Here is a 26,051-nt window from a genome sequence, read left to right on the forward strand (position 1 = left end):
CTTTTGGCAACAGCATTTGATAGCACAGGGCTTGGTGGTTTTCTTGTTCCTCCAGTTAAATTCCTTATCTGGAAGGTCTAAGTAGTTTAGGGTTAATTATTCTCAGATAAATATAGGTAAGTCCCAGGGGGGTTGGGAGCCTGTTGCAGTGACATTGCACTTGAGCTGGGACATCCCTGGGCTCTGGGGAGGGAAGTGCTGGTTGCTGGATGTGTTACACCAGCACAGTTTTGTCCTTCTTGTGACTGGTTTGGTTTTGTGGGAGCTGCTTGTTCAAACTTTGCCCAGGAGGTTTGGAGAAGAGAATATATGTAACTGCCCAATGTTTTTTCAGGGATGCTTTGTGGTAAATAAATTGCTGACTGAGAACACAGTGCCAGTGTGTGATACAGAGAGAGCAAGGGCTTGGGCTGATCGAGTTCTTCACTGAGAGAAGGAGACTTTTATTTTTAAATCTGAAAGGCCCCTAGATACTTGTGATGGTTCACACCATCTTTAAGTCATTAGAATAACCCTCTTAAAGATGTTCTAAAAGGAGACAGGATTTGACTCCTGCAGGTAATGATTTAATACAAAAACACAAAGGAAAGAGCAATTGCTTGGGGGGGATTTAAAATGAAAATGCTACAGGACAGGTATTGAAAAGGAAGTAAATAGATGTAATAGCAGGCACTGGTTTGGGTGCAGAAGGGGCTGATTTGGGTCAGAGAGGAGCAGACAGTGGTGGTGATCCTTCCTCAAAGGATCTGTGTGTCAGCACAGAAACAACATTGTTGGTAAGGCTCCGACAGAAATGGAAATGACTGTGGAGAGGGGAGGCAGAGCTGGCTGGTGCAGAAAGCAGGTATTTGAAGCTGCATGTTTGAACTCCATCTGAATCAGGTGTTTTTTTCCCCTGTGTTTTGAAGTCCTAAAGCTACACCAGTGTGTTTGCCTGTCATCTGGGCCACGGGTGGCATCGTGTTCTGTGTTTGAGATGTGAGTGCACAGAGGGGTGTGCTCAGCTTCAGGGGGGCTGCTGGTGTACTCCTTTAAATGTGTGCACTGCTCATCCAGAGCCTGGATCCGGGCACAGAGTGACCTGGAGGAGCCACAAGACACCACAGTAGTCATTTTATGTAATCTTAGATAAACTGAGTCTGCTGCTTTTAAAAGTTGCTTCACGCTACCACTGGTTACATTTAATGTAAGCTCTTGAAGTGAGCGAGCGCCAAGCAAAGCACTGTTTGGAGTATGGAGAAATAACCTGGGAGCCAAAATTAGCCCGTGCTCATGTGGAGTGGTGTGTGTTTCGTCAGGGCTGCCCAGATCACGTTGTCCCTGAAGGCAGCACATTTCAGCTTTAAATGTTTGAGCTGTTACAACATGGAACATGCTGGGGAGTGGTGCCAGTAACATACGCTGCACATATGACCAGCACATGCCCCACTTGAGCCCAGCCCATGAATTATTTACTTTTTGTTACAAGCTGTTTATTTTTGAGAGGTTTTTTCCCCCTCTGTCAGTGTCAAGCACTGAGCCTTTTGTTTCCTTTTTTTTTTTCTCTTCCTTTCTACTCTTGCGGTTGATTCTGTGTTTCTAAAATTCTCTGCTGTGTTTACCCCCACGCCTGTTTTGTGTTTGTTTTCTCAGGAAGCCATCCCTGGTCCCTCCTGTGGTGGTGTCATTGAAACTGTGGAGACCAGGCTGATTTATTTTCAACTTGAAATTGAGAGATAAAATGACCTTATACTTAATCTTTTGGGACTTGGTCTATATTCATTAGTTAGCTGTGATACCTCTTCTTACTGTAAGCTTTTTACTGTTATGTTCCACATCTATGAAATGGCAGGTTTTCCCCTCATCCCTTGCCATCTTTGGTTGGATAAGTGGTCTGAAGCAGACACTCCATAGGCCTCTTCTGATTTTTAAACTCATTTTTGATGACAGCTTAAGTTCCCAGACTGCCTGTGACTCTTCACTTGCAGCATCTCTGTGCTGTGGATTGTGATACAGAACCTCAGAGTGAGCACTGAGCCAGCCTGACGGGCTGGGGAGCTCTGGAGAGCAACAGCAGATAAAACTTTAATGTACATACAGATACATTTCATCTCTACCCTCTGTTTCATAACATTTTAGGGAGTGTTACCTCTCAGATGGGGTCGGGCTTGACACAAAATTAATTGGACTTGGTGAGCTTTTCAGAATGAATCATCTTGTAGTTATTTGTGTGCACGGTAGGTAACAGGCTTAGCATTGCATACTTCTTTATATAGATTATTCTTTTAAATTCAGTTTTCTCCTGAAAGTGCATCGAGTCAAAGGATATGCTGTTACAGAAGGCTTTTGTTTCCCTTCTGAAATACATTGGTAAACTTAGTTTTTCAAGCATTTGCAGTAATTAAAAATATCCTTCTCACTGCTCCTGTTCTTAGAAGCTTACTTTTTTAATTTTCATGTCTGATTTATACAGTAGTACAGGTTCATTAAAACATGAACGTTATAAAAACATATAAAGGAAGATTCAGGCCCTGCAAATAAACTGTAACTAACCCTTTGGTTCCAAGGTTAGTTAAAACAAGCTGATAAGGAGTTAAAACTGAAAGGTCTGTCCTGTCCTGTGTGTGAGCTCTGGTGTTCACATCGTGTGCTCAAGTCAGATTAGTTTACTGGTGGGCCTGAAAAACAATCCCTGGGAAGAGAAGGGGAGAGGCAGGTTTGGGATTACTTTTCTGACAAGTCAGAAGTGCAGCTTTTTCCATTACCAGATGGGAAGATATTAATAAGATTGGTAAAGCAGTTTTATCAGCATTTCATAGAAGCATAGAACGTTTTAGTTGGAAAGGACTTAAGGTCATCAAGTCAACCATTGACCCAGCACTGCCAAGGCCACCACTGACCCATGTCCTCAAATGCCACATCCACATGGCTTTTAAATCCCTCCAGAGATAGGGACTCCACCCCTGCCCTGGACAACTGTGCCAGGGCTGGGCGACTCTGTAGTGAAGAAGTTTTTCCCAATATCCAACCTAAACCACCCCTGGCACAACTTGAGGCCATTTCCTCTCCTCCTGTCCCTTGTTCCCTGGGAGCAGAGCCCAACCTCCCCTCCCCAGCTCCCCCCTCCTGTCAGGGGGTTGCAGAGCCAGAAGGTCCCCCCTGAGCCTCCTTTTCTCCAGGCTGAGCTCCCCCAGGTCCCTCAGCTGCTCCTGCTACTCCAGCTCCTTCCCCAGCTCCATACCCTTCCCTGGACACTGTCCAGCCCCTAAATGTCCTTCTTGTTGTGAGGAGCCCAGAAGCGACCCCAGGACTGGAGGTTCCTCAGCAGTGCCAGCACAGGGGATGGTCCCTCCCTGCTCCTGCTGCCACACTATTCCTGATCCAGGCCAGGTGTCATTGGCTCCCTGCCCACCTGGGCTGATGTTGTGCTGACCAGCACCCCCAGGGCCTTTCCCAGCAGCACCTCTGCAGCCTCTCTGCCCCTGCCTGTGGCACTGCAGGGTGTTGTTGTGACCCAAGGGCAGGACCTGGCCCTTGACCTTGTTGAACCTCTCCCTGTCAGCCTTGCCCATGGATCCAGCCTGTCCAGATCCCTCTGCAGAGCCTTCTTGCCCCCCAGCAGATCAGCACTGCCCCCAGCTCGGTGTCACCTGCAAACTGCCCGAGGGTGCCCTCGGTCCCCTCGTCCAGATCATTGATAAAGATATCAAACATGGGACAATGTGGAAGTTTTCTGCTCGTGGGAGATCATTCTTTGTGATTCCTGATCCTGTCTCCAGGGTGCAGCTGCCTCCTTGTGCTCTGGCACCACTAAATCCCTTGTTAGCTGGTTCTCACACTAACCAGAGAATACTGTTTCCTTCTTAAAAATGGTTTTTAGCTGGGTTACTTGGTGCTGGGGTAGTCAGTTGAATTCCTGAGGGGCTTAACAGCCAAAGGTGTCCTTGGCCACCTACTCCACAGGCAGGAGAGATCCAGGGTGTTTCTGGTTGCTGGGTTCACAGCCATAATTGTGACCCACAGACCCTGGAATAATAAGAAAAAGGAGGTAAAAGGACACTACTGATGAAGTTGGACTGGAAAAGCAGCAAAATTGTGCTGGTACTATTTTTAGTAGGTCCAGACTGTGTGACTGATGGTCTTGGTCTTGCACTTCTCAGGTGTATCTTTGAACACAGATATTTCATAACCACTTCCTGTCGAACTTTGTGTTGTGTTTTTTGAACAGTGATGAAGAATTTAAGGTTTCATGTGGTATTTCAAGCTCTTTGCATCAGGTGAAGGTGTCCTGTCCCGTTTCCTGGACAGTTCTTAGGGAAAAGTCACTGATTCTTCTGGCACATCCACATAAACTGGTGTTTTCTCAGGAGAGAGAGCAAAACTCGAGTGTAAGATACAATTTTATAACTGAACTAATTAGTGCTCGTAAGGCCTTTCTGCTGCAATTCCCTGGGATGATTAAAGGAGTGACAATTTAAAAATATCTAATGCACCTTTTTGACTCTCTCTAGAAAACATGACAAACTCGTGCATTAAAGTCACCATTTAATGAACAATCTGTGCATGTGGGGGGAAAAATCGTGAATATTCCTTTTTTTGAGGAAGAATGTTAAAGAACATAAGTTTATAGAGACTGTTTTTAATCATCTGAGGTGTCTGTTGTCTTAGTTTTCAGCTTTTCTGACTTAAAGCCTGTACGTTGTTGTATACTGGGAACGTGTACACATGTTATTAGAGTGCAGGTTAAGGCCATGGTTGTACCCTCCAGAATTGTTAAAGGGTCTCTTAGATCTTCATATTTTAATCTTTATCATCTCCATTTTTGCTTTGATTTTTTTAATGGAATTGAAAATATTAGTCTTTTACTTTTTTCCAGACAGATGTTTCTAAGATCATAAAATAATTGAATGTATGAGTTAAAAATGAGGGAAATGGGCTCCAGATATGTAGTATTTGTTGCTACATCTGTATTTATGGTAACTTTAACTTAGGGACCACCTTGGGCATTATGGTAAATGCCACACTTTTTGTGGTGCTTCCTGTACTGATATAGGGATTTAAATATATATATGTTCTCAGGATAAAAGGTTTTTTGTTCCTATTGACAGAAGTGTGGTGTAATGCTGTACACATATGGGAAATCAGGAAAAACTTTCTGTGACTAGGGATTAACATTTCATTTCACCGTCTTTCTGAAATTCTGAATCTTACAAATATCAGTTTTTAAGGGTAAATGGAAACATGTTAATTTAAGTGCTGTGAAAATTAGTGTTTGCAGTTCTCTTTATGCAGCAGCATATGCATGGAACTCATTTACATCTCTTCAGCTCTGCCAGACAAGTGGATTCTGCAGTGGAATTCTGAAGAAATCCCATCACTGATGAAATTGTTAAATATTCAATCCCACGTTCCGATTTTACTACAGAAATGGGTGATTTTGTAGCAATCAGTATTTGTGCCTGACAGAAATTAAAGAGCAGCAAATGGCCTCCTGGTGCAGGGAAGGTCCAGCAGACAGGAACGTGGGGGGTTTATGGTGGATAATTGGGAGGAGTTTGTGATCTGACAGCTTTGACAGTCCCACTGAGGGAAGGGCTCCCTTGATAAACTGGGGAAGCCCCACTTGAGCAAATGTCACTTTACATTTCCAGGAGGGTGAAAGTAAAATATGTTGCTTTCTCTAGATCTGGGAAAGCTTTGGAAATTTCTGCTCCTCCAGGGAAGTTTAATAGTTTGAGCAGTGCAGCAGAATTTTCCTCTGTCCAAGAACTCTTTGGAGTTGATTGCAGCTTGCTTTTTATTCAGCATTTCAATCATTTAATAAACTTAATGGCATCAGTTTGGCTGCTTAAGAAGAGAAAACTCAATATTGATTTTTATTCTGGAAGTCTCTGCTAATATTGTGTCACTACCCACAACATTGCTTTGTCTTTGACAGAGAGAAAGGACCAGAGTTCAAGGCAGAGTGAAACAGTGTATTATATACCAGAACCCTTTTTTTCTGTATAGATGTTATTTTTTTTAGAAAATTTAATGCTCTGGAAGAGCTAAATCACAGAAGAATAAATAATAAAAGGTCTGGAATTTGAAGCTAAACCAAAAGAAACTATTCTCAAGACATGGTTTATTATCAGAAAACCTCAGATTGGGGTTGGTTCACACAACCCACCGAGGTGCTTTTGTCATTGCCCTCCACAGCACGTTCTTTGTCCCGTGGGATTGATCCAGTTATTGTGGATTGTGGTGCCTGGCTGCAGGAATGCAGATAGAGTGAAACCAGGCTGAGTGGGGTACAGCAGTGCCCTTGATTCACAGAGGACAAGGAATAACAAGGAAAGTGAAGATAGTACTTGCCATGTGTTTGCCTCACCAAAGCAGTTTGGTTATTGCAAAAAAAAAAAATTAAAAAATAATTGATAGTCTGGTTTTTTTGGCCAGTGAAAGTTCTTGCATTTTCATTCCATTGGTATGGGGCAGGGTAGGAGTATGATTAATTAAAAATGGTAGATATAACACAGATAAACAAAATTAAAATGAGTCCTTTGGTATCCCCAGGGGTTGGGATGTGTCCTGGCTGTCGAGCAGCTCCAGTGGTGCCTCACAGGGACATTTGCAGGTGGTTCTGCAGGGGAAAGGTGACAGGAGTGAGTAACACTTGTAGTAACCTGGCAGCTGTTTGCCATCTGGAATGAGGAATTCTTCATTGCTTTCCTTTAGTAATAAAGAAGAGTAATTTTTAATATTTAGGATATAAAGTTTAGCTTTTCCTGCTTATTTTTTTGTAATTACTTGAAATACTGTTTTAATTTTCTTCTCTTTGGTAGTGGAAAAAAATCCTGCTTACCATAGAAGCACAGGTTTGTGTAGCTTGGCATCTGCAAATTCTACAGTATTTAACTATGGATTTAAATTAGAATGTATGCATTTAATGTGCAGGTTTCATGGTGTAATAGTAAAGTAGTGATGAAATGAAAATTCCTTTAGCTCTGTTTGGGAGGATGTGATACATTGCTCAAGATATGTGTGTGTGTTGCTTTTTGCCATGAAGGCTTCACAGCCACGACTTTTTGTGCTCCTTGAACAGCTCCTCTTGTGCAACAAACTCTGATTAAAATACCTCAGTCTAATGTAATGAAATAATCTCCCTTTTGCTGAAGATGTGTCTCTCACCTGATGTTTTGCCTTTTCAGGTGGTTGTAGAAGGAAGACCTGGGGGACAATCCAATGGTTTAAACAAAGATTGGCTGTTGGGGAAAAATATGTTCTGTTCCCAGCTCTGTTGCACACTTGCCAAAATGCCTTGGCCAAATCACAAATCTGTTTAATCTGTTTTTGAAAATGGGGATAATACTTCATGGGCGGGAGCAGGGGGATGATGATGATGAAATTTCAGTGCTCTTTTCCAGCACTTTTTATCAAGAGCTCTGCCTTTTAAAATGGATCCCCTGGGGTTGGAAGGGGATTACTTGGTCTGCAGGATAAACTCCCCAACTCTCTCCCTGCTCCCTGTTTTTGAGGACTACTGGTGCTGGTTTTCCTGGTGCTCCAGGCTTTCTTACATGCCCTGTTCCTGCTGCTATCCCTGACCTTTGATGTTGCCTTGGAGTGCAAAACCCACTGGATATAAGGAGCTGATGTGTGTGCAGTGCCAGTGTGTTCTAATCAAAGGTGTTACAGAAAGGAGAGCAGTGAGTTTAGTTATGGCTGAGACCTTGAAATTAGCACATATGGGAACACATAACTTAGTTCTGGAAGGTTATTTCCCTTTATTGGTTCAAATTTCAACCTTTCAAAGGGAATGGTTTGAACAGTTCCTTACTGGGAGTGTTTTCTTGTGTAGTAGGTACAGTACAGCTTTTAAATTCAGATGTAATGATGGTTTTGCTTACCTTTTTGAAGCAAGATTGAACTGAGGTGACTTCAACTTACTAAAACATCAGCAGGTGTCTACATTTCAGCTCGAGTGGTTTTCTGCTGAATCAGTCAATTAGCTGGAGGTACCAGTGGCTCCTGATAGCAGGTAAGTGGAGCCGTTGTGGCTGGGACCAGAGCTGATGCAGGAGGCAGGGAAAAGGCTTTCCTATGCCATGAAACCATCCCTGAGGTCAGGCTTTTATTGGTAAGAGCCTGGTTGGTGCCTGTGCTTCAGGAATCTTGGCTTGTATTGTTATTACTGGGTGTTGTTTGGAGGGGGGTTCATTTTGCTTTAGAATGAGAGGAGGTGAGTGAGAGTCTGTGTGTGTGTGTGTCTACACCTAAACTCCCTTAAATCAAGGCAAAACAGCCACTCCTGGGCCTGGTTTCTCCAAAGCACATCAAGCCTTTCCCTTCTGTGGGATGAGCACCATGAGGTGTCTGTCCACTTTCACTGCCTCTGGAGACAGATGCTGAACACGGGGCCGAGTGGAACACTTGGGGACATCAATCCCATCAATCCCATCAATCCCATGCTTCGTGTTTCCGTGCTGTCCCCTTTCCGTGTCTGTGCTGCTGCTCCTTTAGCAGTGCAGTGACAATGCTTGGCCTGTATTCTCATGCAGACTTTTATTGAGTCTGTTTTTTTATTCCTGGACGGATTTCCACTTGCGTGACTCTCTGACCGGTTCAGTCATGTCTGTTGTTTTTATTCCCTTTTATCCTTCTGCACTTTCCTGCTGCCCCTTACACAGCCCACGATTTGAGAACTTGGCATGGCCTCAGAACAGCTCAGGAGGAGGAGGAGTGCTTCTTGAGGGATGTTTTCCAATAACAGCGTGCTTGTTGTAGATTAAATAGTTTCGTTACTTGGTGGCTTTTCAGACTCTTTGGCGTCTTGATTGGTTCTTGAGTGCCCCCACAAGTGAGGAAGGAACCTAAATTTATGGAACAGTGTAGAATAACCAGTGCACAGAATGTACCTAGAGGGTGTGCACATTCACCAGAGAAGTTTTAGGAATTTGCAAATAGAAGAAGAAGTGAAAGGTAATTTGAACAAACATTCTGCAGAGTATGGTTGGTTAAAAAAAAAGTCATCGCAGAATATCATAAAATCTGGATTTCTGCTGAAATAACCAGCCCAGCAGTGTCACCACAGTGAAGCAAGTATGGAATGACTCTTGAACATCAGCCATCTTTAGGTAACTGTGAAATTTAATTAATGCCCCATAGCTGTGAGACAGGAGGCTGAAAAAAGCCTGTTCTTCGGCCAGACAGGCAGATTTAGGGGGGAAATGAAACACTGCTGTCTACTCAAAGTTCGAGTGGTAGGAAGCAGTTTTTGTCACTCTTCAATGGCCTGAGTTAGTCATGGATTTCTGTGTCAAATAAAGGGCTGTGCTGCTCTTGGAAGCAGAGTTCTGTCTTGAAAAGGCCACCTAAAATAAACGTTGCTTCCTTGATTCGGGAATAATCCTTGTGTGTGCAGGCCTGCCTGGGTGGGTAGCTACTCCCTTGGTAAGGATTAGGAGGTTTGGGCACAATTTTGCACTGGAATGCAGGTCTCTGATGAGGTAATCAATGAAGGCTTTTGTTACTAAAGTAATGTATGAGTCACAAGTGCTTTTTTTATGGTTATGCTTGCGTCAAAACACATCATGACAGCACTTGTTCACTGTACTCCTCCTCCTGCCTTAATTGTAAGGGATGTGAGATGCCAAGAGCTGTCTGTTTGGCTCCCAGCAGTTTGCTTTGCTTTGCTTTGCTGAGAGCTTCCTGTTTAACACTGAATCATATTGTTAGAAGTTGAGTGTTTCCACGTGAACCTTTGCACCCCCACGAGTACCCCGTGACTGAGGGCACCTCGAACTAACCAGCTGGGTGGGGAAGGATGGAGTGGCTTTGGTTTGTCTGCATCAGCTCAGCTCTGGTTGGAAATCCTGGGCTCTGTGGAAAGTTTGGGAATGGCATTTACTTTGGTGAAAGTTGGAGCTTGCATGTTTGATGATAGGAAACCATTGTTAAATGCAGTTATCTGGAAGGAAGAAGAAATGATAATTGATTTTTACTTTCCCTGTTGCGAGTGTTTTGTTTCTGTTTTTTTAAGCAGGAAACTGTTGTGTTATGGAATGATGTATGTAGGCTCTGTTGGGACTCCAAATAGCTGTTTGCAATTTGGCAAAGACAGAGAGGCACACAGTCTTTTGGACAAATTTGAAGTTGTTTTTATAATTTAGAAGGAAATGTAGGGATTGAGACCACACAACCTGGCTCCACATACGGCTTTTGTGTACAGAGATGCTAAACACCCGAAAATGCAGTGTTTCCATAGGCGGAGTTTCTTTTGTGTTCACAGGCTGGGGAGCCTCAAATTCCAGAGGCATTACATGAGCAGTTTTAATGAATTAGTGTCTGGTTTTCCTGCAGCAGATGTGACAAGCAGCTTTATAAGCTGCTTCTCATCGATCGCTGTTTTCCAGCCCTTTTGTGTCTTTCTTTTGCTGAGAGAAAAGCAGGGAAGAGCTCGGTTTCTACAGTAACTGCTGCCTACACTCCTGCCTGCAGGCCAAGTGCTTTCTCAGTCCTGCAGCCTGTGCAGGGCTCCTGCATTGAATTTCTGTACGTTTTGTTTGGGTTTCTAGTTTGTTTTTTTGTTTTTGCTCGTTTAAATATTTTGCCCTCCAAGAGGAGAGAGGAGAGTGCGGTGGGAATTGGTGATTTGGAGATAGGTAATTTTAATTAACCACAGCACACTGCCACGACTGTAAGATAACCTAAATGTTTTTGCTGCTGATCGATAGCAGTGTCTGTGTGTTTGGGATGCAAAGAAAATGAGGTGCTTGGCTGCTAAAACAGGAACCTTTGGACATTTGTGATGGCACTTTTGTGATGCCTGTTCCTGTGGCGTAATAATGCAGGGCAGGGCTGAGATCAGCTTCAGCTTGCTAATAGAATTCTTTACCTTTGCAGCAAAATTTGCTGTGGTGGAACAACTCCACACGTCATTTCAGCCTAAACTCTGAAACACTCCTGGCGAGATTGTGAATACAGGGTTAAAAATACCCAGTTTCTCATGACGTCAGCTCCGAGTGGGAACGAGCTGAGCACCATTTCAGACAAGGTCATGTGTTTATTACTCAGTTGGTGTTTGCTGCTGGTGCTTCAGGAATGTTCCCGTTGTCGTCATCAATATTCTGCTGTCATAGGATCATTTCTTGACGCAGGCATGCTTGTTCCAGACCCTTCTGAAGGCAGGTCAGCACCCTTCCTGCAAGGAATACCAACCAACAACTTCCCATACTGCTTATGCACTTGCTAAAACACGAGCAGGGAAGTCTGGAACCGAGGTTTCCCATGGGGGAGCCATTAATTTACAGCCAGATCGTATTTCCAGCCTTTGCTTACAATTTGGTACAAGTGTTTTATTAGGCAGCTTGAATTAACATGAGGCTACAGCAATATTTCATCCCTTGTGATGCTGCAGAGATCTTCCCTTTTGAATCTTAAGACATCTGAGAGAGTAAATAGATCAGGAATCTTCAGGGTGTTTTCCATCCCGCTCGATGGAGCACCTGAAAAAACACCCAGATCCTTGTGAAAAGCTCAGAGGGAAAAGTCAAATTGCTGGTTTAAAAATGTTGAGAGTGTTTTGTTCCTCCTGGCAGCAGAGGTCGAGCGTGCCATGGAGCCCTGCTGCTCTCTGTGGGGGGGCCATGCTGTGCAGTTATTGATCCTCGGGCCACAGAAATCAATGGCAAAGGATGCAGAGAATTAAGGGGAACACGCACGAGGTCGGGATTCACTCCCCAGAGGAAAAAGCTGCCACTCTTTAAATGGCAATTGCTTTTTGGGTAACCTCTAGAAGTGTCCTGACTAGTAATGGCCAGGCGTAATTGAATGTAAATTAATGGTAAATTAGCCACATCAGGACTTAGTTTCAAAGCAGGGAGGAGAAGGAATCCATCCTACCCCAATGGGGTGTGAACATGGGACCTGTAGGAAGTGATGCCCTGTTCTGGCTGGGCTGGGTGCTCACATTTCCCACAGGCTGTGGTCAGCTGCAAGGACATCAAAAACTTCCTAAAAACCTACTGGAGGAGTTGGGCTTTGTGTGACATTAATCTAAATATTATAAGTAAATTTTTTTGATCACCATCAATAGAGTAAAACAGATACTCCTGGAGAAGCTTCACAAATGCCATGTTAAAACTAAAATCTCTGACAGGAGCACCAGGTGGAACTTCATGTAGGTGAACAAGCACCTGCATAAAAAAATTGCCCATGGGGAAAAAAGTTCTCCCTGTTTAGGACAATAAAAAAATCATTATGATCTGATTAGTATTGTAATATACTGGATCCCTTTTTCAGTGTATCCATGGTAAAATTTCCTATGCTCTTAGCATTTTTCCTATTATTGCTTAATGTAATCCTAGAAAAGACTTTGTAAAACAAATATCTGAAGAGTTATTTCTGTTTAAAGAGTCAAAACAATGCTTACTACAAAAACTTAGGGGATTTTTTTCTAGTAACCCCTGTTTTATTAGAAATGATTTAGTGGTGGGAGTTTTCAGGTGGCTATTCAATATATGACTATTTGGATGAATTTATAGATCTACCTTCATTATTAGTTTGGAAGCCCAGATTTTTAACTGTTGGGTATTTTTAGATTATCTTGAAATAAAAACTGCAGTTCAGTTCAATTTGTCTTCTTAATAAGTTTTGGTTTTGTTGATTCTTTCAGATCTAAAGGTGATGACTCTATTCAGGAAATGGACTGTGGTATTGACTTCCAGTTCAATTAAACACAGCCCAAAGTCTTAAAAATAAATTCTGGATCTGAATAATTTAGTATGCCTGCTCTTGGTGTTGAGCAATCAGAAACCTTTTGGTTTAAAATCCAGGAGATGAGGAAGTTAGAAAGTTTAATTGTGTATTTTTTTGAAAAGGGTAGGCTGAGTAAAGCTGCTGCTTTCTCCTTGGTGTGGGAATTGTTGCTTTTTCCAAGTTATCTGAAGTTACTACTTTCAGGTGTTTCCAAGACACAGTCTCATCTCATCTCCCAGGTTTCTGAGTGTTTTATGTGTGGCAGTTTGATGGGTGAGAGGAACCTCTTTCTGTAGAGATGCACCTTTTTCTAGGACACAAAGGCACCACACAACAGGCTTTACAAAGACTGAAAAAATGTAATTATACTTCAGTGTTCGAAGCTTTTTTTATCCCCCATTGCATTTCTAGTTGTATTTGTTGAGACTCACCTTTTAAGCCTTGTTCATTTAAAAACTGGTTAAACCCCCTAGCTGCATATTGTTTAATGCATAATTGATTTCCTAATAATCCATTGTGATGGAATCAATAATAAATGAAGCAGCAAATGGAGAAAAGATGATGAAATTGGGGTTCTTTGTGCTTTCAAACTGGTGGGGCCTGGCCTTGTCCTGGGGGGTGACAGTGGACACACAGAACTGGTGACAGACTGAGGAGGGAGGGGAGCACTGCTGGGGTGTTCAGGGACCTGGCACACAGGGGGGTGAGAAGAGGCTAAATGACCTCGATTTTATTATTTTTTTATCCCTGGAGAAGCCCAGAGGTGAATCTACTTGCAGCTTGAAGGGGAGTTGTAGAAGAGCTGGAGCCAGGCTGTGCTGACAGGTTGGGCACAAGCAGCTGTAGCAAGTTGCAGCCAAGAAGTCATACCTGAATTTACACAAATATCAAACCCCTCCACCTGCTGAGAGTGTAACTGTAGGAATGAGTTACCCAGCTCTATCCTTGGCTTCAAAATTCAGTGAGACAAGGCCCTGAGCAGCCTGGTCTAACTGCTTTGAGCAGGAGATTGGGCTGGACCCCTCAGAGGTCACTTCCAAACTCAATTTCTCTGAAGTTCTGTTTGAAAGATGTAAAAAACCCATTTTTGCCTGACTTCTAAAATACAAATGTATCAAAAGTGGGCCTGGAAGTGTGCACTGCAGTACTGGTGATGAAGTGTCAGTGTGCACATCTTCTACCAGAACTATAAATGAATGAATTAGCAGTGAGAGTAATTTTTACTGGAGTGAGTGGAAAGACCAGCTGGGAAGTGGGTCCTAAGTAGGGAGGTAAGAAGAATTAGAAAAGGGATTAGCTTCAAATCTCCCTTCCATGGAAGGGAGGCCATAACCAGTGTGGTGATTTCCATGTTTCTTTGTTAAGTCACCGATCAAAATAGCAGAAGGAAGTACAAACAGCATCATCTTAGGCTGCTGTGCAGTCAGAGAAAATGAAGTGGAAAGGCTGTGTTTGGTGGTGCAGGTGTTGATGATGACCTCTGCTTCTCTTTGTGGGGGTCACACCACTGCTCTGAACGGATTTGAAGTCAAAAATCGACAAGAGCAATCTCCCAAATGCTGACTGGGTTCTTTCGAGGGTCTTTGGTTTGTAATGTGGAAAGTTGAAGCTGTCCTTGCTCTCAGTAAATCAACAAGAGTTCAAAAGCCCTGCAGCTCGTTGTGCTTTTAGATCTGCTTAAATCTCAGGGGATCCTTAAGTTACCTGGGGTTCAGTGTCACAGTGTGAAAGAACTGAACTGTGCAGTGTGAACTGCCATGACTGGGGGGGCTCTCAGTGCTGAACCCTCATAATCTGTTGGAATTTAAAATCTGGAGGTGCTAATAAAAGAGCAGTGGGATGGCAGCTGCTGTCCAGTTTTGGTCCTGGTTCTTGGATGACAATTCAGCTGGAATAATTCAAAGGATACCAAGACACTGGGTGTCATAGCAAGGTTTATGTACAGGGAGAAGATTGAATTCCTACTGCTCTGTTTTGGTTTCCCAGATGAAGACAGGATGAAGTTCCTCATTTTCAATCAGGTTTTCACACAGGCAGAATTACAAGTGTATCATTAGGTTTTCCCTGCAGTACAGGCAGAACTGCTGAGGTGACATGACAAAATATTAGAAATACAGATGGGACAAAACTAGACTTGACACATTTTCCCCTGAGACACTTCTCTGACACCCTGCAAAGTTGCCAAACTCTGCAGAGGTCCTGCCTGGATCAGCATCGCTGTGTTTGCTGGGAGCTGCAGAGACAGGAGGAGTTTTCTAGGGAGTAGTTTGATGCTTCCTGTCTGTTTTCCAGTAGCCAAACCAAAATGAACATTTTTTTAATTTAAAAAAGAACAATTAAGGCAGTGAGTTGCATTTTAGTTGTGACACCACTGTGGTTCCCTGGATCACACACTGGCCTCTGCTGTGATGCTCCATAGGAAGCACAAGGCAAGGACTCATCATTGTCAGGAAATGCACAGCATTATTTAACTGCAAATACTGAGAATAGTTGTTTGAAATACATAAAATACAAAATTGGCACCTCAGCTAACTAGTGCAGTTGTGTGTTTGTCACGTGGATGCCTGACACACTTTTTGCCATAGAACTGCTTAAACGTGGATGGTTTGCAAATGTCTGGTTTTAGGAACCTCTTGGTGGCTCTTTTTGATTTCCTGCTCCAAATGGCATCGTCCTATAAAGGCAGGATGGTGGTTAGATGAGGTACACAGAGTTGACAGCTTACAAAACTACTTCTTTTCTTTCCTTTTTGTTTTTTTTTTTTTTTGTAAGTGGGTTGTCTGGATGAGTTTCTCCTCCAGCAGCCATCCTGTGGTAGCACATTGTGAAACTGCTGTAAACGCTTTAAACTGTAAGTAAAATCCACTTGGGCTTGTTGAGCTCTAAATGTTGGATGAGGTCTCTCCCTGTGGGTGTGCTGTGGTTTTTGTTTAGTTCATTGTATAACTAAAGAATATGCCAAAACCAACTTGATTCTGATCAAATTAGAACACATTCTGTACTTTGGTTTTGGAAGTAAATGTCATACATTTGCATAAATGCAATTTATTCAGGAATTCCTTTGGTTAGTACACACTCTTTATTCTGCATTTTGGCTGAACTCCAGCTATAAAAATAGGCTTCTGTTGAAAAAACCTGTTTACAAATATGAATCAATTTACAGATGTGGTCTTCTGATAATGCTCAGGTGTTTGCACGCTCCAGCCAGACAGGGATTTGTGAGTACGTCGTGTCTTCTGTACCAACACCGTCCTTTCAGGCTCAACATGGGAAAATCAACTGCACTGGTGATACCCTTGGGTTCTCTTGTAGCTGGTGACTGTGAGTTCCAAGTTTGTTTGGCACAGTTATGACCTGTGCAATACCCCTGGTTGGCCAAAGCTCCTGGTTTGGGGCTGCATTTTATGGCTGGTTTTTTCCCCACCTTGATCAACGTTTGAGAGCCTCAAATCTGGGCTGTGCTTTGAAACCTGTGCTTTGGTGTCACCCAAGTCAGTGAGCTGCACTTGCCTTCAGGTGCCACAGGGAGATGATGCATCCAGAGGGTGCAGCAGTGTAAGAAGGGAGATGTTTTAATACATGTGCCTACGTGGAATATTGAAGGAATTGTCGAGTACATGTTTTCTGCCTCTTCATATTTGTGGTACTTGTGTTAAGTTGTGAAGATCCACCTCCTACCCATCCACCTTCTCCCCATCCTCACCCTGGTCTGGCACTGTAGGACTCAGGTTGCTCAGTGTTCTGTACAAGGATTTTTCAGTGGGATCAAGGAACGAGCACCTAAAGCGATGTCCGGTTGTTCCCACGTTTTTCTTGAGTTGAAATAAGTTTGGCATGAAAATATTGAAGGTAAATTTTTCAGTCATGAAAGACATTGGACAGGTGACTAAAATTTACATCTGTCTCTGTGTCTAACAGATGTTATTGTTCACCTGCTCACAGGGACTTCTACTTAATCTTTGGCTGCTGTCTTTGCATACACTTGAGGAGTGTTGTCATTACTGCTGATTAACTGAAATGCTTAGAAAATAGTTTTATTACCAAAACAGCCGAGACCTCTTTCCATTGTCCCTAGAACAATATAAACACAAAATACATCCTACTGGAAAAAGGAAAGAACCGAGTTGTTACTGAAGATACTAAAAAACTCCACAACCCAACCCAGAAACTGGTCCACTTTAACTTCCTGGCTGAAACGCGAGTGCAGTTTTTTGGCACAGCTTCTGTTCCTAATTTAGTGCAGGGAGCGTGTTTCAGAAATAGGTCGGCTGTTAAACGCGGCCACGGGCCGTGCTGAGGAGTGAGACAGAGAGAAAAGGAAGGTCACTGTGGATTCTTTCTCTCTTTCCTGATCCTTGGGTGTGTATTGTAGGGAAGAAGAATCACTGCAGTGCGTGTGGCAGGGGACACAGTGAAAATCAAATGCTGCCTTTGTTCTAGAAACATCCTTAGGTTCGTTTTAAGAAATAAAAGCCAAAACACAGGAGAGTTCATGTTTTCAAGGCTACTCCACAGCTGAGTGTTCCTTCCAATTCTTACATCACTTTTATGTTTAATATATTTTTCCAGAGAAATGAGCACTTTTTATTTACAGCCTATCTCGCATTCATAGCTCATTTCTCACCTCTGTTCCAGCATGCTCTTGTTTCCTTTCTGTGTAAAACCAGATCTACCTAGAAACACTTAAAAAAACCCAACCCAAACCCAAAACCCAACATTTTGTGAGGTTTGTTTCTGGGTATAGTGTCGTTGGAAAGTCCTTTTCGTCGTGTGGGAGGTGTGTAAATGTCATTGTGGGTTTAGTGTAGTCTGACAGCTTAAGAATGAGGAGATAGTAAAGTTACTTGAACTGTATTTTTATAGATGCTTTTGTTGAAAGAAAATTAAGTTTCTTGTTTGCTCAATCTGTTTATTTACTGAGAAGTTAGAAACAGCTTGTCATGTTTAATTGGGTTCAGTTCTAAATGCTGAGAACAGGGATGTAGAAAGGAGAATACTTAAAGGTGCATGCATTGTGGTTTAAATTTCAAATTTCTAAACAATTGCACGTTGTTAATTTATTGTTAGTCATTAAATTTGGGCATGTAATCTCTGGCAATATATGAAAATGGGCAGTTTATTGAAATTGGGTCTTAAAATTCAGCTCTGAAAAAAAGATACTTGAATGTAGTACTACAGCAGCAATATACTCTGTAAATGAGCAGAGTTAGTTTGATATATGTTTAATTTAATAGGTATTTTAAGAGAAAAGAAATCTCTTAGACCAACCCTATGAAAATGAGTAGACCTCAAATTGGCCAACGTTTATGCTCCTGATTAATTTTGCTATCATGGACCTACTTGTTCATTTGCTGAAGCTGTTCTTTGGCATCATAAAATAATGGGCTTTTGTCTTCAAAACAAACCAGCTTTGGGGGCTGGTGCAGGATCAGGGTGAACCTCAAGAAATTGGGAGACAACACATAAAGTGCCCGTGTTAGAAAGGATTTCATTTGCCTGGATTCCTTTCCAGATGTCAGAGCTGCTGACCTGGGGATCTCTTTCTGGTCATGTTGATCTGTCTGTGATCTGTAAATTGGAGATGGTTGTGGGTAATTACATAAGATACCGTAGCTTTTAAATTCTAAATGAGCTTAGGTGGTACGTGCAAGTTTGCAGAAAGTCTTACATTGTATGAACAAGTGGCTCATATATTTGTGTGTTTGTTTTTTTTTTATTTTCCAGCTGTACTTTCAGGTTTCCCAGCACAAACATCAAGATAACATTCACAGCTCTGTCCAATGAAAAGAGAGAAAAACAGGAGGCCCCAGAGTCCCCAGTGAAGCCTGTGCAACCCCAGATCTCTCCCTTAACAATAAACATTCCAGACAACATGGCTCACCTGATCAGCCCTCTCCCTTCTCCCACGGGAACTATCAGGTATTTAAACCCTGCAGGTGGGATGCAGGGCCATGGACAGGCTCAGCACAGCTTCCTCATTCAGTATTTTGCTTTTGAGGTCAAAGTTGGGTTGAAACTCAGTGTTACCTGCCCTGGAGAAACCACCTTTCTGCTGACTAATAACACAGTTGCATGAACAGTCTGTGATATTCTGATTTAACAAGTTAAATGTGTAACAGTCTGCTCAGGAGCTTGGTATTCTTAGAACAGTAAGACAGCAGATCTTTTTCTTGCATTCCAGCTGATTAAGATTGCTTTTTGCTCTTGCATGCTTATGGCAACACTTTAAATAAATTTAAATCACACCATTTTTAAACACTCTGATCTGTCACTGTTGCCCCAAAGTTCATCACCGGAACAAATGGGGTTTTGGGTTATCATTAGTGTGGAAAATGGACTGATCTCTTACTCCAGGAGCTTTGTTATTGATTAGTCACTGCTGGGAGTAAACAGGCATTTTACTTAAAATCCAGGGTGAGGTGCAGGCTCTGGACAGTGCTCCAGGGGAGTGGGATCTGGGATTTTCCTTGCCCTGCAGCTTCAGTTGGTAATTGTAACCATTGACCGACCTGTTACTTGGGACCAAACTCTTAACTAACACAAGCAACCCATCCCCACAAAGCAGTAAAATCAGTTCAGATAGAATTGTTGGAATTCCTGGGAAGTTCAGGAGCAAAGCTTCCATGTGAAGGCACTGAAAGCTGGTTCAGAGTCACGTACGTGCCTTTGAAAGTGTTTTTTGTCCCCTCTCACTTCCTGTGTCTTCACTGGAGCAAAGGACTGTTCGTGCTCGCTTTTTAAAAATGTACAACTTGTTAATGAAATTTGAATGTAAGGATAATTGAGTTCTTTCATGCTTGCCAAGATCTTGATCTCAATATTGGAGTGTTTAATGACATCTGTATAAGTGATGGAAGCAGAGAGAAAAGAGATCTAGACTTGACTGTATAACAGGTTTGCTTTCTTATAAAAATGCAGGGAAAACACATCTTGCCCAAGAAATGACAGAGCAGGTCACAGGTATTTCAGATAACATCCCATCTATCCCCACAGCCTTTGCCTCACTGTGAATTTTGTGATTCTCTTCAGGGCTTTCATGCACCTGTTGAGTAGTTTATTACAGACAAAAAAAGACGACAGCTCTGAGTCTATTTTGAGAGCAAAGCTTGACAGCTTCTCTGCAAATCACCCTGTTTTGCAGAAGACTTGTAAACTTGCTTTGATTGTACCATATGTGTGGCTTTGTCAATATATGCTAAAGTGAGCAGAGCAGAGGGATGTTGTCAGCTGATACGTGAAAACACAGAGCAGCAGTGACCTATATTGAAAAAAATAAATTAGCTACACATTTTGGCTCTAATCAAGGATTCTTCTGTACAACACTTAAAAAAATCCAATCTCCCTCTTATAGTAAGTATAGCACTAGTAGCAAATTGTTGGTGGATTTCTTGTGATGTGAAGCTTGAAGGGTATTTTTATATAAATATATATTGCCCAATCTGCACTGCTTGGCTCCTTCTGTAGGCAAAAAGGGAGGTAGCAAAAAATGTGAGGGGCCAGGCAGGCAAACAAACCTCGACAGATGTGAAATTCTTAAAGCTTTAGTGTATAAATCTGAATAACATTGCCTAGAGTTAATTATTTTTGCATTTTGAACCACAGATTCAAGTTAGGTTAAAGGTTGTCTGTGGAGATAAGGCTGGTTCTGGGGGCACTGCAGGCTCTGCCATTGGGATTTCTGTTTTTTTTGGAATTCCTGAGGGCTGCATTGAAATCAGTTGCAGTATGAACTGCAGAGCAGAGAGCTGCCAGAATTATTTTGGGGAAGGGGACAGACATCACCCACTGAGTGTGTCTTTCCTCTTGGCTAAATGGACATTGCAGAAGCAAACCAGCTTTGTGCAGCTGCAGTTCCTGAAGCCTGTGCAAGGCAGGGGACACTGATAGAAAGATGTCACAGTGGAATTACACACAGTTTTATCTCTGTTTCTCCGTGATGGATGGCAGAATGTGAAGTATTAAGAGATACTCTTGTATGTGTTTGGCACCATCTCTTGCTTTCTAACAGTGTATCTGCTCTGCTGGCCTAATGCTGCATTAAATTAGCTGAGTCAGTGCTGATGCATCCCATTTACAGATCAGAGTATGGGTTTTATACACATGTGTGTGTCAGTATGTGCACATGCCTGTAAACACTTAAAACAATATTGGCTGAGATTTAAATAAGAACCAAACCTATTTTTTTCCTCACTGCTTGCTGTATTTTCTCAAATGTGCAAAAACACTGCCCAGGAAAAGTGATTTTTTATTTTTTTTTGTGAGCAGACTGAACACAAGCATATGGCAGAAATTCCATGCAAGATGTGTGTCTTGTTTCTAGTTACTGTCTCAAAATTGGTGGTTGCTGATGCAGCTAAAGTGGACTTTGGTGTGGGCAAATCTTACACAAATAGAGTACAGCCCAATAAATCAGTTGATCCTGGTTCTTGGAGGAGGGAAGGCTGAGCTGCACCTGGCAGGACTGTAATTCCCGTGGCTGAGTTAGCAAGGCTTGGAAGGTGGGGGTTGTGCTGGAAGCCCTGCCAGCCTCAGAGCTCTGGTAGTGGCTTTGCTGCAGCAAAGAGCTTTTTGATGAGACACAGTGTGGTGATAAACTGTATAACAAAATAGTAGGATCTTCTTTTTATGCTCTACAGTGCTGCAAACTCCTGCCCATCGAGCCCCCGCGGCGCTGGCTCTTCAGGGTACAAGATGAGTCGTGGGATCCCATCTGACCTGCATTTGATGGCCGACAATTCCCAGTCGGAAAACGACAAGGAAGCATCGGGGGGAGACAGCCCAAAGGTAAACAGGGCTGGGAATCAGTCCCAGAAATGACACCTGAAGTGAATGTAAGATTTGGGGTGTTTTGTTTGCTAAAACGTGTGCACTGAGTTGTAATTTAAGATCACAGACTTTGAAAACAACGTTTAGGGTTTTGTGATCAGAAGTGAGATTGATTGATTGATTGGTTTACCCCTCTCCCCTGGGGGAGGGTCTGTGCAGTCTCAGATACAGATCTGTTCACAGGCTGTTGAAAATTCTTTGCAGTTCTATGTGGCTCCAAAATTTATGTTATCTTAAAATTGCTAATCAGAAGAACAAAGTTATCTTAGTTTCTTTTCTGACTTCAGATTTTGGTCATTTCAAAAGTGCCTTAAGTCATGTTAGTTATGCTGTGTGACTTTTGATGTAGAAAGCAGTGTGTATATCTTTATAAAGTTTATTAATGCAGATTTCCTTGTTCCCATACAGGATGACTCTAAGCCACCCTACTCCTATGCACAGTTAATAGTCCAAGCAATTACAATGGCCCCGGATAAGCAGCTCACACTAAATGGAATTTATACGCACATAACTAAAAATTATCCTTACTACAGGACAGCAGACAAGGGCTGGCAGGTAAGCTTGATTTCTGGAATATTTGTTTTTAGTTGGAAGCAATGCTGGCAGCTGTAAATGGTCTTGAGCAGTTGGTGCCTCAGAGCCCTTCAGAAACAGAGTTTGTCAAATGACTGTGTTGTCTTTCTCCTGATTGTAAGTCCTCCAACAAAGTGAGCAACTTACATTAGTCTCTATTTGAAACATTGCTGTATTCATGGAATGGTGTTCTCTAAACCTCTAGTACAGACAGACTTTGGGGGAAGGAAAGTACATTTGGCACTGGGTTTGAATACCATCTGCTATCTAGGAATGGTGGTGTGTTCGTAGCTTACAGTTGTGTAAACATCCGTATTGCTATCTTGAGATAAAATAAGGATATTAAATGTTACAAGTTCAGTTTTATTTGGGAACAGTGATCTTGACCATGCAATAAGTGAAGGAACAAGTGTGTTATCTGTTGTTATCTCGCCCTGGTTCGTGCCCTGTTTTATTTGTGAACTTGCCCATTTCTGTACCGAGTTACACCAAACCCTTCAGCTCTGCAGAATTAATTTCTGCTTGCTTTTCATTTTGAAAAGACCAGCCCCAGCGTTTGCCAGGATGACTAACCAAGTACAGATCAGTCTGGCAGAGTCTGCCCACACACACATGAAGGTTCAGTGCCTTTGGTGCTGCTTTGGGTGTCTCAGAGGCCCAGGAGCAGAGTTTTGCCCCTGTAAGGCCCTGGGCACACTGTCCATTGTGGGGGATCACTGTCACTGGTTGCTGCTTACTCTGCAGCAGGGGCGTGTCTGGAGTTATTTTCAGGGAGGTGAAAAGTGGAGAAAAGTGTGGGGGAGGAAAAGTTAGGAAGTGTTAACACTGGCTGTACAAGTGGAAGACTGAAGAATGCAGCAGAGGAAGAGAATTTGAAATATTAATCACGTAGTTATTTGTCATGAGACCTACATGAAAGTTGGATCACTTTCCCAAGTTAGCAGGAATGGAGCTGTTCCTGGCTGTTTGCTAAGGGTTTGGCTAGGCCAGGACTTGGCTGCTGTTGTGGCTGGGAAGTCTCTTTTGTTTCCCTTTCCCACATAACAGTGCAGTATCCTGGCTGCAGACATGCTGACAGATCTGTTTTAGCAACGAGACTCTGTTTATAAAATGTTGGTGTGTGTTTTCCTTCCTATTCTGCAGCACCTCGAGTGTCTGTGTGTGTGATGCTGCTTTACCTGAGCATGGTGAACCCAAGACACACACACTGTTGTGCTCAGGTGAAGAATTCTGCTGTAGAACAGGGGGTGTGTTTGGGGGTGTAATGCTCCAGAAAGCCAAGGTGATAGACACAGCAGACATGGTGTGTTCTGGAGTAATTAATTAGCACCTATTCAGAGAAACAATTGGAAAAGCTGAAAATCAGATGCTGTTCAGTCACTGCTCTGCCAGCTTCTATCCATCAGGAGTTGGATTACAGCTAGGGTGATGTAGGATAGATGTTTGAAATCATATTTGAGGCTATATATGCCCATATTATTCAAAACATAGAGTACACACACATATATAGTGTCCCAATTCTGTACCTTAATAAATAGCATTGAGATATTTATATCCTTTATTATTCAAAGGTCTCATTTTGTTGAGCACTTGAAGACTCTCTGTGAACTTATTTTAGCAGGTATTTTTGGATCTACTCTCTTATTCTAACATATGGAGAAATAAATACAATTTATAAACATGTCCTTGGCATCTTTCTAGTTATGTTTCAATTTTTGGCAGAGAAAACCATCTCTGGTTTCATCAGTTTGCATTTAAGAAACCATACATGGTTATCATTGCTTTAGGTTCTCCAAACTTGCCATCAGGGTCATGAACTCAGATATTTGAGCAAGATTTACATTTGATTTTGCAAATTTTTGAGGGCTTTTGTTAACATAAAGCTTTTTGTCCACTTACCCCTGTTCCCCCACGAGTATTTCAGCAGGAACACTTAGCAGCAGTTTCTTCTTGTTCACCAATAATACTGAGAGAGATTTTGGGGTTTATAGATCTTAAAAATAAAAAAAAATAAAATTTAAAAAGTCCTGTGTGCAAAGCTAAGCACAGACAGAGCCACCTGAGGGTGTCAGCAGCTCTGTACATCACTTTGATGCAAGAGGGGAGGGGGTGTTGCAGCAAAGGGAGGACACAGGAACGTGCAAGGAGATCGAGGTAACGAAGAGCTCACGGAAAACCCGGTTCAGGACCTGCTGCCACTTGGTGTTTTTCTAGACACACTAAGTCCTTGGCTCCTTTATTGAGACAGACTGGACTGTGGGTGAACTCCCACCAATCCAGCTGCCTTTTGGAACTTGTGTAATTTAACCTTTTCTTTCTGAACTGTGGAACAGTAGCAGGGTTATGGTCTAGGATCAAAAATCTACCTGCTGTGTTCTGCTGGCCCTCCTAGAAGGAGCTGACACTCTGTGGGACACCTGGGGAAGGGTTGTGTATGAACACTGGTAATTTTTCTTTATTTTTCTCTTTATCACTGCATTCTGCACAAGTATTTGTGGTGTCCTAACAGTTGGGTGCGATCACCGTGTTTCTCATGAGAGATTTAAAATGGGATTCCTGTTATTTCCAATTAGCATACTGGGTTTTTAATTGCTGGGAAAGGTTTGACAAATGCAAGAGTCCTTTCAGGTTTATGGCACTGCCTTGGCAGTGCTCTGAGTTCTGTTGAATTAAGGAATTAAAGAGCTGAACCCCGAGTCTCCTGTAGTACAAACTGCTGCACTAGGCCACATTCTGACTTGGAAAAGTTATATGAATTCTACATATTTTTTTATGTTCCATAGAATTCAATACGTCACAATCTCTCTCTGAATCGTTATTTCATCAAAGTACCACGTTCCCAGGAAGAACCAGGCAAAGGCTCATTCTGGAGGATAGACCCTGCCTCTGAAAGCAAATTAATAGAGCAGGCTTTTAGGAAAAGGCGGCCTAGGGGAGTACCTTGCTTTAGAACCCCTCTGGGACCACTCTCTTCTAGGTAAGGAAAAACAGATGAACAAAAAGACTATGGCTGTTGTTTAATCTTCAGGCTGATACAGACTTGGATACAGTCACGAGTTTAGTAATTTAATTTCATCCAGACTCAGTGTTTGAATTCTGTGTGGCTCGTTAGGAGGCTGCCCCATACACCAGGCTTGTGTTTACTGCTTGTTTTCAGTGTTAAAAGAACTCTGTTTGCATAACTAACTATCAGATTGTTAACGTAAGCAAGCCTTGCTGTACCTTTGGTGGATTTTACAGAATTATAACTTTAATTTCTAACTGCCATCTACTGGATTTTAAAACTGTTTGCAAAGAAAATTCTCAGATACCGGCTACCATTCTGTTGACCTTAAAGATGCCAATTGTGTATTCAGTTTGATAATGCTCGAGCAGAATTCATGATGGGGAAATTACCTGGGTTTAAATTATTCCCTCTGTAAAGTTATGACCTTTCTGCTGGTGCAGATCTGTTACTACTTGCCCTATTATAGCCTGAGATTTGCTCATCGTTCTTCTCCACCAGAAGAAACGTTCATGTTTCACAGATTGCTTAGAGTCTCCCTAAGAAGGCATCCAGCCACTTCTTCTCTGTTAACTGTACCTGGAGTTTGCTTTTAAATCCTGTCCCTGTTTAACAGAAGCTTTCTAAAAGATCCTGGGATCTGGGTTGTAACTCGAGTTGCCCTCCCCTTCTGTGGGCCGCGTGTTACGGTCTCCTTAGAGGAAGGTTAAAACACATCAGCTGCTGCTTTCATTTTTAACTACAGAAGTGCCCCAGCTTCTCCTAATCACTCTGGAGTGTTGTCTGCACACTCCAGTGGCGTCCAGACCCCCGAGAGCCTGTCCAGGGAGGGGTCTCCTGTCCCAATGGAACCTGAGCCCAGCACTATCCAGCCAAAACTCGCCGTCATACAAGAAGCGCGATTTGCACAGAGTGCCCCAGGTGAGGAGCC

At 42.6% G+C, this 26,051-nt stretch overlaps 1 protein-coding gene across 7 annotated transcripts in view; it reads left to right on the forward strand.

Moving 5' to 3' along the window:
- FOXK2 (forkhead box K2) overlaps positions 1-26,051 on the forward strand; it is a 62,215-nt gene that overhangs the window by 28,828 nt on the left and 7,336 nt on the right. For all 7 annotated transcript variants that reach the window (XM_051797512.1, XM_051797513.1, XM_051797509.1 and 4 more), the window contains exons 2-6: positions 18,442-18,636; positions 21,354-21,501; positions 21,952-22,098; positions 24,900-25,093; positions 25,866-26,041. In XM_051797512.1, coding sequence (XP_051653472.1) covers positions 18,442-18,636; positions 21,354-21,501; positions 21,952-22,098; positions 24,900-25,093; positions 25,866-26,041 — 860 coding nt within the window. The remainder of the gene's footprint in view (positions 1-18,441; positions 18,637-21,353; positions 21,502-21,951; positions 22,099-24,899; positions 25,094-25,865; positions 26,042-26,051) is intronic.

Source organism: Manacus candei, unplaced genomic scaffold (genome assembly GCF_025592945.1).
Source record: "Manacus candei isolate 608988 ecotype Guabito, Panama unplaced genomic scaffold, ASM2559294v1 h1tg000047l, whole genome shotgun sequence".
In the NCBI taxonomy this organism is placed as follows: domain Eukaryota; kingdom Metazoa; phylum Chordata; class Aves; order Passeriformes; family Pipridae; genus Manacus; species Manacus candei.